The 15,248-nt window shown below is 40.8% G+C and overlaps 1 protein-coding gene across 8 annotated transcripts in view; it reads right to left on the reverse strand.

The window, feature by feature from the left end:
• Window positions 1-14,342, reverse strand: part of CELF2 (CUGBP Elav-like family member 2) — a 507,313-nt gene extending 492,971 nt beyond the window's left edge. For 2 of the 8 annotated variants that reach the window (XM_046678506.1, XM_046678503.1), the window contains exon 1: window positions 11,887-12,233. In XM_046678506.1, coding sequence (XP_046534462.1) covers window positions 11,887-11,990 — 104 coding nt within the window. In that variant the 5' untranslated portion in view covers window positions 11,991-12,233. Of the gene's footprint in view, window positions 1-10,020; window positions 10,697-11,886; window positions 12,234-14,279 lie in introns of those variants that run through there. The other 6 variants (XM_046678505.1, XM_046678511.1, XM_046678509.1 and 3 more) reach the window with 6 other exon arrangements.
• Between the last annotated feature and the right edge of the window lie 906 nt (window positions 14,343-15,248).

Below are 15,248 nucleotides of genomic sequence, written 5' to 3' on the forward strand. Positions count from 1 at the left end.
GTTAGAATGGCTATTATCAAAAAGATAAGAAATTACAAGTGTTGGTGAGAATGTGAAGAAAAGGGAACCCTTGTGCACTGTTGGTGGCAATGTAAATTGGTGCAGCCACTATGGAAAACAGTATGGAGGTTGCTCAAAAAATTAAAAATAGAAATACCATATGATCCAGCCATTCCACTGCTGGGTATATATCTGAAGAAAACAACAACAGTAACTCGAAAAGATATGTGCACCCCCACGTTCATTACAGTATTATTCCCAATAGCCAAGATATGGAAACAACTTAAACATCCATCAATGGATGAATGGATAAAGAAAAGGTGGTCTACATACTTAGTGGAATGTTATTCAGCCATAAAAAAGAACGAAATGTTGCCAACTGCAACGACACGGATGGACCCCAAGGGCATTTTGCTAAGTGAATGTCAGACAGAGAAAGACAGGTACCATATGATCTCACTTATATGTGGCATCTAAAACAAACAAAAAACCCCAAACCAACAAAGCTCATAGGCTCATAGACACAGAGAACAGTTTGGTGGTTGCCAGAGGTAGGGGTGGAGGGTGGGCAAAACAGGTGAAGGGGGTCCAAGGTACAAATTTCTAGTTATAAAATAAATAAGTCCTGGGATGTGATGTACACCATGGTGACTATAGTTAATAATACTGCATTACATACTTGAAAGTTGCTAAGAGAGTAAATCTTAAAAGTTGTTATTACAGGGGCTGGCTCCGTGGCGGAGTGGTTAAGTCTGCGCGCTCCGCTGCAGGCGGCCCAGTGTTTTGTTGGTTCGAATCCTGGGCGCGGACATGGCACTGCTCATCAAACCACGCTGAGGCGGCGTTCCACATGCCACAACTAGAAGGACCCACAACGAAGAATATACAACTATGTACTGGGGGGCTTTGGGGAGAAAAAGGAAAAAAATAAAATCTTAAAAAAATTTGTTATTACAGGAAAAAAATGTATAACTATATGTGACAATGAATTTGCTATACATGCATATATAGAAGCATTATGCTGTACATTTGAAACTAACATAGTATTATATGTCAATCATGCCTTAAAAAAAAGCCCACATTCCAAATAGTTATTTAAACTACATCTCTGTAGAGTGATAACTGAACGTTGAGAAGGTTCTAAGTTCAAGTGGCAATTTGAATAGGGTTTTCAAGCAAAGTTTCGTTCAGGAGCTCAGGTGAGAGTAAACCTTTTAAACTTGTGTGTTTTTATGGATACGAAGGGAAGAGCATTCCAGCTTTTGGGCATACACTAAAACTTGTTATGGTCAATCATGATGCTAATGATGGTAGAAAAGGAATGTCATGTGCAAAGGCTCAGAAGAAGCATTTAAGTCCCATTTGTAAACACCAAACTTAAATGAGGGCAACCTTTTTTCCAGTTTACAAAATATTTCACTTATCCTCCAGGAAACATGATAAAATATAGAAAACTGCCGTTTCCATGGGCCTCTAACCATTCTTTCTGGCTCAGACATTTGTGTCTCTATAAGAATGAAAAACTAGTGCAATGAAAAACAAAATGGAGTTCCAAAGCCATGGTTAACTGACACACCTGCAACCTGGATTGATTGTGATACTCAGCCCTGCAGGACTAGTCATACGATTGTTAACGTCAGTACGAGTCAGCGAAACTCATTGCTAGAACAGCTGATTTACATCATAGCCCTAGTTCAGAGACAGAACATCTGAAAACAGGTTTGTAGTTTAGTCCATCAACTCTACAGAAGGATTGGGAATAAAAGAGCCTGGAAAGAAAATGAGGATCAATATAAAGAGAATTGCTTTGCTGCGAGAAAAACTCGACAGTGTAGGAAAAGGATGCATGGTGTGGCTCAGAGAGGGGACTCGGGATCCTGTGGGAGGGTGTTTCTTTCTTCTATCTCACATTAATCACATAATTTTATAGATGGGGTCCTCAGATATAATCTGGTTCAATCACTCATCTTACAAATGAGAAATGTGCGATGTCCGCTCAAATACTGGCTAGGCAAAATACGGTGTCTGGTGATAGAAAGGATGCAAGGGGATGCAAAGAGAATCCGACACGGACCTTAATCTGTCTTCAGAGAGTTTATAGCCTACTAATGGAACTAAGATACACATAAACATTACGAAGTGGAATGTATGCCCTTGCATTTGAGGATCTAAAGTTTTGATTGAGTGCTATAAGCATTCAGGGGAAGAAAATTGTCCTTCTTGTTGGGAGCTGGGATGGTGTGGGAAAGGCAGGGAGGGAGGTTTAGTGAGATGTTTTCAGCTGAAATCAGGAAATATCAAACCTAGGGTAGGACCAGGCAGTGCTGGAGACACAGTGGTAAACAAGACAGAGAGTCCATGTCCTCATGAATAATATGGTGTTTGGGGAGGGGAGATTTTTTTTCACATAGACTTGAAGAAAGGAGAGTGATTAGTTGATGTCTTGAGGCACCTTCTCCTGTTGTACTAAGACAGAGAGGGGCAGGTTTACACAGGGTCTCTGTGTGAGAAAAGACAGGAACGCGCACACGGAGTCCTCTTCTCAGAATGTACTCAATAGTGTACGATTCTAGTATCCTGGGACTTTGAGCCTGAACACATATTTGGGGAGTGTAGGGAGGGAAGTGGCACATTCTGCTTTCTGTTCCCAAATGGTGGAATAAAAGTGGCCATGATGCTCCTCTATTTTGGGAAAATATTTTCACTGCGGTCTCTGACCTTTGGGAGACGTTACCAGATCACACGAGGAATTTCTCCCTGTGTTTCTCCTAAGAGAGATTTCAAAAGATCATGTATTTGTTGCTTTTGTTATGATACTTTGTTAGTTCAGCCCCCTAGGGAAACAGTCCCTTTCAAGAGGGGGAAGAATGATTGTCAAGCGAATATTTTTTTTTACTGATTATTTGTGTCAATGAAGTGAAAACAACTCACGAGATTTTTTTTGTTTTTTTCTGAATCCTGGAATGAGATGAAAATATAATAGCAGTAGTATTCCAACTTATAGATAACAGGATTTCTCTATCTTACATTTTTATGTGATCTTATAATAACCTTTGCCATCATTAGTTATGTTGTGCTACATTAGCCAGCTTTGGGAAAGATAGATTATTATCTAATATAATAACTTATTTAAAAGGCCCAGGTCTTGTATTCACTTTCAATAACATATAATTCATTCTACCTAGAGAATTATTACTGGATGTCCTCTATATTTTCACAGCCTCCTTCCCCCCTGCTCTGCAAAGGTTTTTAAAAGTACTCAGTAGGAACTGGGTCACGATGCTTCAGACTTTCCTACGGGAAAAGGAAGAATGATGTGGTGCAAATTTTTCCCATCTGAGGCATAGTGAAGGCAACATGCTTTTCAAGTTACCAACGTACCAAGGAAAGGTGCCATGTCAGGACAATATGTGGCATCATTTTTTTTTTTCAGGAAGATTGGCCTTGAGCTAATATCCATTGCCAATCTTCCTCTTTTTGCTTAAGGAAGATTGTTGCTGAGCTAACATCTGTTCCAATTTTCCCCTATTTTATGTAGGATGCTGCCACAGTGTGGCTTGACGAGCAGTGCTAGGTCCACACCTGGGATCGGAGTCTGTGAACCCTAAGGCCGCCCAAGCAGAGTGTGTGAACTTAACCACTATGCCACAAGGCCAGCCCTCTGTGGCATCATTTTTTTGTTTGTTTGTCTTTTTTTTTTTTGTTTTTTGTTTTTTTTTGGAGGAAGATTAGCCCTCAGCTAACTACTGCCAGTCCTCCTCTTTTTGCTGAGGAAGCCTGGCCCTGAGCTAACATCCGTGCCCATCTTCCTCTAGTTTATACGTGGGACGCCTACCACAGCATGGCTGCCAAGCAGTGCCATGTCCGCACCCGGGATCCGAACCAGCGAACCCCGGGCCGCCGAGAAGCGGAACGTGCGAACTTAACCGCTGCGCCACCGGGCCGGCCCCTGTGGCATCATTTTTTAAGAGCTCTGGTTCAGTTAGCAAAACCCAAGTCCACATTGTAGCAAATGGGAGCCATAGTACTGCCACCTATTTCATAGGGTTGTTGCAAAGATTAAATGAGACGTTAAATGTAAAGCACTTAGCATAATGTCTGACACATCAAAAGCATTAGTAATTCTTATATCATCATCTAAAAAGACTAATCTCTGATCTTCAGATGGCCAGCCTACCCTCAACAGACACCAAGAGATCTTCCACATAACCTCTCCCCACTCCATGCATCTCCAAGATGTCATGTAACGTGAGCCGAAGAGTATCTACGTATGGCATTCATTCAAAATTATACAGCATGCTTTCCTTCGTAAATCTGGAATTCACCCCAGGAGATTTATCAGGCCTGTGAAAGGGGAATGTCTCCTAAATGAGCTAGAGAAAGCAATGAAAAAGAAAGAAACAAGGCCAGGCAGTGACTTAAAACATGTCAGCGATGGGTCTATTTTTTCCATCAACATGTGCTGTTCTCATTAATGGAAGTTTCTCACACACTCAGTAAGGGAACAGGCAAAGGTCTATTTTGCTATAGTGTTAAGGCTCATCCAAACATTTAAGAGATGTGGTAAGCCATAAATTTTCTCCAGACCATCATCATCTCTGCGAGATCAAGTGCTTGTGACCTAAAACATCTCTAACCTTTGAAATAGCACCAAGACTCCTTCAAATTTTTTTCCCACTAATGAGGCAAATTTATGATATACACTTTATCCTATGAGTTTTGGAAACAGCTCTCCCACTGTCTGTCAAAACCACTCCTATTTTCTTGTTGGTCAGATCATTAGCCTAGTTAATGGAAGAGAGGCAGACTATAGTCCATGGGCCAATTCAGCCCACTGATTGTTTTTGTAAATAAAATTTTATTGGATGGCATCCAAGCTGAGTCATCTACATATTGCCTATGGCTGCCTTCATGCTACAACCGCAAAGCTGAGTAGTTGCAACAGAGATTGTGTGGCCAGCAAAATCTAAAGTCTTTACTATCTGGCCCTTTATAAAATTTTGCCAACCCCTAATCTAGATCATTCTCTGTAGAAAGAATGAATTCTGTTTCAAGAATAGATGTCTATCAGAGAATTTAAAAATTTTCCATGTTATCAAATCCAGACACTTGGCTGATTGAAACAGAAATGAGGAACTGAGGACAGGATTGCTAAACTGGGAGTTAGGAAGCATTCATTCGCTCATTCATTCCACATAATACACCACTGTGGTCAATACTGGTGTTAGAATGTGAATGAAATACATAAAGACTCTGGCTTCATGGAGTGTAAAGTCAATGGAGGGAGACAAACAGTGACCACTCATTTATTCCTTCATTCATTCCTCATTCATTCATTCACTCATTCATTATCTGTTATGTGCCAGGATATATTTTAGGTACTGGGTATACACACCCAGTTAACCACACAAACCATATATTCTAATGAGGGAGAGATAAAATAAATAAGTCCATATTAACACAGCAAGTATTGGTAAGTGCTCTGATGAAAATATTAGTTGAACCAAATGAAATTGAAATTTTTACAGGCAAATAATGGTTGAATATTGGCAATTTTATAGGTTCAATCTCTCAAGGAGGTAAGCTAGAGAATGACTTTTGGATGAGTTTAAAATGGGGGGTCATGGAAGGCTTCAGGGAGGAGGTGACTTTTGAGCTAAGACTTGAATAACAAGCTGCATCCTGCCCTGCAAATAGCTAAGAAGATGACTTCCTGGAAGGGAGAGGGAGTAGTTTATACAAATACCCCAAGGCCAAAATAAGCTGGGCTTGAGGAAGAGAAGGAAGATCAGAGTGGCTGGAGCAACGTGGGCTGTGGGGAAAGAGGGAGGAGACACGTTGGAAAGAATCCAAGGATTTGGTCAGATGGAGTTTTGTAGGTCAGCATAAGGACATTAGCTTTTATCTGGAGAGTAAAGGGGAGGCTTTTAAATAGGAAAGTCACCTGATCTGCTATATGGCTTTCAAAGCGCTTTTATTCCTCTTGTGTGGAATAAACTCTGAGAGCAAGAATTGAAGTGGGGAGACTCGTTAAGAGGGAGAAGGGAGTTCTAAGCAAAACAAGTGGATGGCAAGGAAAGGGGGAGAAAAGTGTAGAGTCCACGGTGTAAAGTGTAGAGTTGAAATCAACGGGAGCTGGTGATGGTTTGGATGTCATTAAGAGGGAAAATGAGGGATAAGGGAGGATGCCCAGTTTTCCAATTTGACGGCCTGGTTGGACAGCTGTGTGATTCATAAGCCTGTGAGCACCAGGAAAGAACCAGGTCTTTGGGGAGATTATAGGTACAATTTGCAACCTGTTGAACTTGAGTCATCTTTAAGACATCCAATTGGCTATGCTGAGGGGAAGTCTGGGAACTGTGAGGAGGGGTCTGGGCTGAGCTGTCTTAAATTGCAGGAAGATAGATGGGAGCAGAAGTGGAGGTGGTGAATAAACCCCTCAACAGAGAAGATGGAGTTAGAAGGGAGCAGAGACAACTCGTCCCATTAATGAGTTCTGTGACCTCATCCAGTCACTTCATCTTCTGTGCTCAATTCCCTCATCTCTAAATGACAGAGTTAAACTAGATTTGGGGTTTTCTAGACTCTTCCACAGAGTTGATGCAGGCGCTGGGGCAGGGGTAGAGGAAAGGCCAGGTATTCAGAGCTCCAGCCCCTCTTAACTCCCCTCGCAGTCAACTCTTTCCCCCAAGTCATATTGATGAACATTAAATCTTGTATTAATCATATTGCCAGGTTCATTTGTTTTATTCTTTTAACCACAGATCTACGACATTGTCATTTCCTTTTACTTCTGTGTACTAAGAATATTTTTTCTTGATTTAGCTGATTTTGATTCTTTTGAGTGGAGCTTTCGCGTTTGCACTTTCCCCATGGTCAAGAGCGGAGTCTTACTGTTGACAATTGTTGGCATGTCTTTTGGTGGCAGTTGGGTTTCTTTCATGCCCCTTGAGGAAGATAGTGGTTAAAACAGCCAACAGCACCATTGCCAGCCTTGATTTTTCCATTTGACACAATGGACCTGGGATGGAGTGATGTCAGATATACAGTTCTTGAGAAAGGTTTATGACCTGAACTTGTATCCCACCAGCAGATCATATCTTAAAACACTAAATTGTGGTGTAAGCAGATTTAAAAATTGTGCCCTGCAATCACTTTTCAGGAGCAACAGGTTTGGCAGAGTTCCAGGCCCATACCTGGAGCAAACATCTGAAAATACTCCAGGTTATGCAGGTTTGAAAGCCTTTCTGTGGTTATAAACCAAGCCTTCTGTTCATTTGTGGTCAGGCAAGGGCTGTAACAGTGCTCTGGTTCTTTACAATAATGGAGACTCTCCTTCCTGGATTTCTGAAGCATTGCATTGATGTAACTCATATCACATACAACCCTGTATGGTATGAGCACACACATCTTCATTCTCCTGCTGGGTTATTCCATTTATAAGGCCATGATATATCTTTGCTTCTCCCGCATATGATAGGCAGAGACTTATTGTTGATGAGTGAATGGTTCAATAAATCAGAATTAGCCAAAAGGATGCCTCATTGTAAACAATTAAGGAATTTAAAATGCAATTCATAAACACTACCTCCTTTATAATTCCTTACTTCAAGAGAGCATCACACACAATTAAAAAGCTGGTGGAACAGTGCTTGCCAAGAAGAGAGTGGACAGAATGAACTTGGTGTACACAAAGTGGTCAATGTAAATGTTTCGCTTTCCCCAGTCTTGCCAGCCCAAGTTTGTGAAGCATTATTTAATCTTGCCATAAAATAAACTTCACTTACATTAGGGACACTTTCAGGGGAAAGGGAACATTATCACTGATTATGAAATGAGATAAGACTTGGGATCATTATCTAAAAAGGCCTTTGGAGGGCTACGTTTTCCAAATTCGTCATCGTGGTCACACCCATTCTAAGAGCCAGGGCCCACCTTATGCAGTTGTGCAATAACATTATTACGTTAATCACCCAAAACAGTATTTTTAAAAAACACTCAAGAAATGTTTCAATTTTAGGAATAGGTTACTAATTCAAGAAAAGGAGAATGAAATTTATTCTAATAGCTGCCTCATAAAAACATCTACGGAAGTTCTTTACCATCATCCAATTAAAATAAAATTTACCATGCTGTGGTGGACATCCCACATATGAAGTAGAGGAAGATGGGCACAGATGTTAGCTCAGGGTCAGTCTTCCTCAGCAAAAAGAGGAGGATTGGCAGCAGTTAGCTCAGGGCTAATCTTCCTCAAAATAAATAAATAAATAAATAAATAAAATAAAATTTAAACCTATGAACAGAAGAAAGGATCATTGACAGATCCATAAAAATGTTCATGCCTTTTCATCTAGAAATTTTGGGAATTATTTAACGAAAGCAAAAAGATATATGCATAAAGATGTTCACTGAGTTGTTGTACAAATCAAGGACTGAAAACAATCCAGATTTTCAACAAACAGGGTAGTGTAGTAAAACAACATACATCAATACCATGGTGCTTTATTTAGCCATTAAAATTATGGTTATGAAGGGTAGGCAGAAACATGGAAATATGTTCCACACTTAACTGGAAAATGACCAGATCATAAAATGGCGTATACTATATGATGTACAAAATGTACACCTGTGGAATTCTAGAAAGCAAGATGCAAGAATTTTTTTTTTTTTTGAGGAAGATTAGCCCTGAGCTAATGTCCATTGCCAATCTTCCTCTTTTTGCTGAGGAAGACTGGCCCTGAGCTAACATCTGTGCTCATCTTCCTCTACTTTATATGTGGGACGCCTACCACAGCATGGCTTGACAAGCAGTATGTGGTCCACACCTGGGATCTGAACTGGTGAACCCTGGGCCGCTGAAGCGAAATGTGTGAACTTAACCGCTGCGCCACTGGGCCAGCCCCCAAGATGCAAGAATTTAAAAAAAGAAATTAAGTAAGATGGCTATTGGCCATTTTTCCTTTTATTTGCTTTTTTCTGTAATGTTGTTGCTTTGCTTTTCTCTATGATGTTGTTGTTTTTAAAAATAATAAGATTAGAAAGACACTGAGGCAGAACTCCTGAGAGGGAAATAAATAATAAATAATTAATACAAGATAAATGTCAGATAGGACGTCCCAGTAACATACACATCTCTAGTTGTACTCCTTACTTGGGTCTTGGTTTAGTTCCAATGGAACTATGTTTTGAGGTAGGTATTTGGGACCACATAACATTGTGTAGAACCACTTCTAAAAGAAATCCCTCAATTTAACATTTTTATATTTTAAAGTTGCCAAAAATGCTTTTTTGCTGGGAAATACAATTTAGTAAGTTGAGTTAAACCTACCCACTCATTTTGAACTCTACTGAAGGAGCAGCTTAGACTCAAGTGGAGGAAATGTGTGAACTTTGCCACTTTGAGCTGCTTGGGTTCTATTTTTTCTGAGCCTCTGAGAGATGAAGAGGTCAGAGTTCACCCTTTTAGGAACATTCAGAGAAAGACCTCATTTCATAAATCCTACTCATTCAAGGCCGGCTGAGCTTTTATATGACTGGCTTTGCCAAAACGCTGAGTAGGGGGAGAGGTCGCAGGAGGAACACACACTTCCACAGACTCTGTTAAAAGAGGACAGGATGATGTTTTCTGGAAAAAGTTCACTTCTTTATCTGAAGTCCCAGAAAATTTGCCACATCCCCTCTCCCCTCTTCAGTGTCCCAGGAAATGCAATAATAAATTTGAGAACTGGTTCCCTGAGTGTCAGCAGTGATGTCAATGAGCGTACTCTGTTATTAAAATGCACCCACACTCCCCTCCCTTCTGTAGTGAAATTGAGGACTTCTGCCTCTCTTCACACAGCTGCTGGAAGTTGTTTCCCTATCGAAACAGAGTCTTCCTCTAAGCAGATCTGGTTGTCACCGAAACCCACCACAGGCATTCATTTAACATCCAGCGCTCCTTATTTGGGGTGGGGGTGGGGTGGGGGAGGAACTTGGCCATCAACCGGAACAGTGACAAAAAAGAAAGAAAAGCAGGCCTACCTTAAAACTTTCCAGTCTTTGAGTGGATCCAAGTCAGAGATTAAGGAAACCATTGTCTAAAAGGCAGTGGAAGGCGAATCCAATCCGGAGAGGAGGGGCTGAGGGGATGGGTGACGAGGAGAGAAACGCAGGCCGGCTCCTCGACTCAGGCCAGGAGCCTCTGGGCGCCCAGCAGGGCTCTTCCTCCTTCTAGGATTGATAAGCACTTGTCCTGGCTTTCCTCCACCTCCCAATCAATCTTGCACTATATTACTTCCCAGGCCCAGCTCATTTCTCCACACCACCTTTTAAAGCCCTTGTAATCTGCTCCAACTGATCAAATTTGACCTTTTTGTAGCCCACTTTATTCCAAGCACAGCTCTCAGTTAAATCTCTCTTTATTAACACCGTCCTCCTTGGCTTTCTGTTGGAACAAACACAGATCAAGCCCGAAGCCTTGAGACTTTACCAGCAATCATTTACAGATTACGGCAAGCTGCAGTCCTCCGCTTCTGTGGGGCATTCCCAGACTTTGCTTTCAGGAGACTGGTTAGGCTGCTTTCTACCCGTTTTCGTGGTTCGGGTTCTGGGACACTAGCATCGGGCTTACAGCTTCTCTCAGAGGCTGTAACTACATGACGGTTAGGATTTGTTTTTTAAAAATAATTTGGAACCCGGCTGCTAACAAGCTAGAATTTACTGTGTGTTTTCTGGCAGAGATTTTGCTACACTGCTTTTTTTTTTTCGCCCCAGCTTGCTTTCTTGTGTTTTTAAATAACCTGGAGCGGGGAGTTGTAGCATCTCTCTAAACATCAAGAGAAAAGGGTGTGGACTTTTCTCTCTCAACTTGCATACCTCTCGTCCCTTATTTAAAACTGAACATGCTTTCAATAATCATCTGAAACCGTGCATGGCAGATGCTAAGAAATAGCAAGAGCAGGATTGTTGTCCTGGAGCATCCATAGTTCGTCTGCTTTCTGTGCTGATGTAGGTTCTTTGTGAGTGTCCAGATTTCTTATTTTCCTAAGTGCTGCATCTTAAGCATCGTTTTCTGCTCTCCCCGGTTCTAGCTAAGACTCTGCAACAGAAATTCCGCCTCCTGTCCCCACAGGATCCTGCATTTAGATGACCTTGACATCATCTAGTCCAGCAGCCTCCAGACTAGTGTCTCTCAGGTCATCAAGATTTTCATTACCTCTGCATGCCACGTGAGCTTTACTTTACATTCTCTCTCTTTATATCAAATTCCTCTTTTTCTTACACTTATTTTAAAGGGAGTTTTTAAGATCATTACCCTACATGGAAAATCAGCTTCACTGGTCTAAGAGAACAATTACGATTGTACCTAGACACGTGGGCCAGCTAAAGGCACTGATTTAGGTCTTTTTTTCTCTTGGTTGAAAAGAGAGTTTAGTAAGTGCTAGGGGGTGTTCAGGATGTGCTTGTGCCAACCAGAGACTTTCCCCGGAAGCAACAGTAAAAATTTAAAAAGAACAGGTGTGATTCAATGTTTTGTAATGACCTTACTACCTACAACCATCAGCCAGGAGAAGGGGTTCCAATTTCTTGCCTTCAGGCAGAAACTACCAAGAAAGAGAATCTCCATTGTTTCCTGAGTCTCCACAGGGAAGGATGTGGTGAAAGCTTTGGGAAGAAAGCTGCTTTTATTCTCAGGAAGTTCTTCTCTCATCAACTCCAAGTGCCCCTCACAGCTTTTCAAATCTGTTCCCTCTCACCCTTTTCCCTGAGGACCTGTCCTGAAAATAGGCAGCAAACTCAGTCAGACGTGCTTTCTCTTTTAGTCACGTCTACTTTCCGTAATGGCTATAAATGACTCTCTTCTGAAGTGCAACTATCTTTATGCTCAAATTAAAGAGAATTCCATACCTTTTACAAAAACCATTGTCTCTCTGGGGCTTCATGCTTCTTCCTGGGCTGTCTTTGCTGTCCCACTGTGGATCTTGGGCCACAGCGTCATAATGTGTAAACATTTACATAACAAGTCTAAGCCCCAACTGCTTCAGCGAATGTGGGTGATGATAATATTTGTATAGAGTGTACCTCCAAAAGGTTCCGAATGCTTAATTAATAAAACGTTTCTCCCTTTAGAAAGTTAGCAAGAGAAAAACAAAAGATTATAATGAAATAGTTTCTGCGACTCTGATGACATCATCCTTGTATCGTTAACCCACCACACGCCTGAATTCAGATCTGGGGAAGGAAGAGAAAGGAGTCCTTACCCTTGGAGTTCAGGGTTAAGGGGTGCAAAGGGGAGGGACTTGGCTATCAACCAAAGGACAAAGGGCAAAAGCATGCTCATAAATTATGAAATAGTGTTTTAAAGCAGTAGTCCTTCCAAAAACTTCTAAAAGCAGTAGAAACTTTCCATCGAATAAAATCTTCCATCAAGTCCAAGAACAGAAATAGATAATAGTGAAAGTCTGTTACTAGCTACTAGGAACCGTTCTGATTTCTTTAGGTGTGTTAACTCGTTTAGTCCTCATATCTAACTTATAATGAGGTGCGTTACCAGTAGCACCGCCATTTTGTTGATGCATGCAGAAAGTAAGCAACTGGCCTGAGCTCCCAGGGCTAGTCATCCGTAGGGGGCGATGTGGAACCTAGAAGGTGTGATTGAAGCGGAGTGCAGAGTCTGTTTGGGGTTGGCCTGGGCTGGGATCAGGTTGGGGTGGGTACGAGGAGCTGCATGAGTCTCGTGCTTTCTCTCCTAAGGTGCCCTGAGAAACCCTCGTGTTCAGGAGAACACACTTTGAAATCCACTTCCTGCAAGTATTTGGTGATGAGGGACAGAAATGGTCTTTTCCAGGTAGTCTTGAGTCCCAAATGGGCTGAATACTTTGCTCTTTTCTTTTTTAATTTTGAGGACTAAGTATTTTCTGATAGACACTGTAGATTATTCCATACTTAATATCTAGCAGATTTTCTTTTCCCCTTTCCCCTAAGTGTTCCATTCCTGATTCTGAATGCTTCACATCCAATGGATCCATTTCCTGATAAGAAAAAGGCCATCAGAGTGATTCATTCACCTTCAACTATGAGGATGCTCGCTAAAAACATACAAACAAACAAACAAAGGAACAAAAATACTGCCCTGTTCAACATTGGGACAACTATTCCTGTATAACTCAGGAAAAGCAATAATAAACTTTTATATATAAAACTCAAAGGTTAAGCTTAGCCTTGAGAAACCTGGGCCCAGAAATATAATTTTCCTCCATGTCACTGTGTGAATTACAAGACTTAATTTTATTTGTGTCCTTTTTCTCTTATTTTGATCAATTTACCCCTTTAAATCAAATTGTTTTGTTTTTGCTTATGGCTGTGATGGCTCTTCCACAGTTGGGATCTTCTGAGTATTCCCTCTTTGTGAAAATACAATCGGTCCATACACAGCAACATTCATGAATTCTTACCAGCAATAAGACTCATGTAACTAAAATTTTTGTGATAGCCTTCCTCTTCCCAGGTACAGAAACCGAAACCAAAATTCGAATCCAAACAGAAAGCAACCCCACTGTTTATACCTCTCCCATCCAAACAAACAGAACCCCAAGCCCCAAACCCTATGAGCCTGTGGTTTCCACATGTGTTGGGTTTAGAGTCACAGGAGAAACAAATTGAAATGCAGACTCTCAGTCAGGAGACAAGAGCAGGAACCAAGGAATCTGCATTTCACACCAGACCTGGGTGCTCACAGAACACCCTGGAAATGCTGATACAGATTCAGCAAGCAGAAAATTTCCCCTGGTCGTAAAGTATCCCAAGCGAGTTTTCACATGGTTGTGGCCAATCTCACTGGAGTAAGTGGTAAAGATCGGTAGAAGCTTGTTTAGTATGTTGTAGAGGAGCTAAAAGGACCTGGGGGTGTGAATTAGCCAAAGAAAGAAAGAAAACAAGCACTCTCCATCAGCTAGAGGTTAGACAAACTATTGAACAGCTTCAGAGAGACAGGTATAATGTCCCAGGAAATTTCTCTCCTACAAAATGTCAACTTCCTGATAGTCAGCAATTTAGAAAAAAATCAGCCTTGCTAGAAAAACATATAAAATTTTCTTAAAGCCCTTTTTTCATCCTCTCTTGTTCTGCCTCCAATTTCTGATCCCTGGGAATCTGAGTATCCTAAATATATACATTTTTCGTTTAGAAAGTCTTGCTTCTAACTTATTTGTTCTAATCCTGTTACTTCCTAATAAAGATTCCTTTCCCTTCTGCTTGTCCCAGATTTTTCCTTTTTCTTTTTCTTATTTGTCAGCTCTTACCTTCTCCTCAAGTGGGTAAGGTCTCTCTCTCCCTTTAAGAAACTGAAATGACTAATTGGAAATGCATTCTACTTCCGTAAAAGAAGCTTTCCCGGTCTTGTTGATGTGCCAGAGTTTTAAAGCTGGCAGATGGAGTGAGCTCAGAAACTCCAGCACTTGTTCTTGACCCTGGAAATAAGATCTAGCTTTGCATGCCTTTCATAGCAAACCACAGTGTGGCAACGATGATAGACAAGGGTTGCCAGATAAAATAGAGCACACTCTGGTAAAGCTGGGTTTCAGAGAAACACAAGGGAATTTTTAGTATAAGTATGCCCCCAAATATTGCATGGGATGTACTGAAACTAAAAAATTATTTGTTTTTTTTTTATCTGAACTTCAACTTTATATCCTGAGTTATTTGCTAAATCTGGTAACTGTGTGATAGATTGACTTTTAAATAAAAATAGCAACATCACTGTGATGGTTATTTTTCATTTATGGAATTCTGTAAAGGCATCCTGATGTCATTGACCAGGCATCATAATGCATTTATTTAAATGTTCCTAAAGCCTTTTTTTTTTGTATTAGTTGCTATAAGCCAAACATAAAAGCCCCATTTGAGGTTGCTTTTTCAACAAAGCAGTGATATGATTAAAGTATGCCTATATTTTCCAATATTGGAAATTAGGAAATGCTGTGCAACCTTCTTAAGAATGGCTAGTTGAATGCATTTTTAAGTGTTGTTACCATTGATGTGTTCAGAAGCACTGGAATTGACGTTTTGGAAAATTTGGGAGCATCTCTATATTTTCTACAGAGTGACTTGGCAGTTAACACAGCTGCTGTGTTTTCTTGTTTTTGCACCAAGCATCAGCTCCTCCTGTAAGGAGTCTGCACCTGAACTGTTAACCATTCATCTTCAGTTCCATAAAATGTCTGTTGTACATATCCTCACTTTAACAACGTCTATAGAGACAAACTTCCAAA

This window comes from Equus quagga, chromosome 12, assembly GCF_021613505.1.
Source record: "Equus quagga isolate Etosha38 chromosome 12, UCLA_HA_Equagga_1.0, whole genome shotgun sequence".
In the NCBI taxonomy this organism is placed as follows: domain Eukaryota; kingdom Metazoa; phylum Chordata; class Mammalia; order Perissodactyla; family Equidae; genus Equus; species Equus quagga.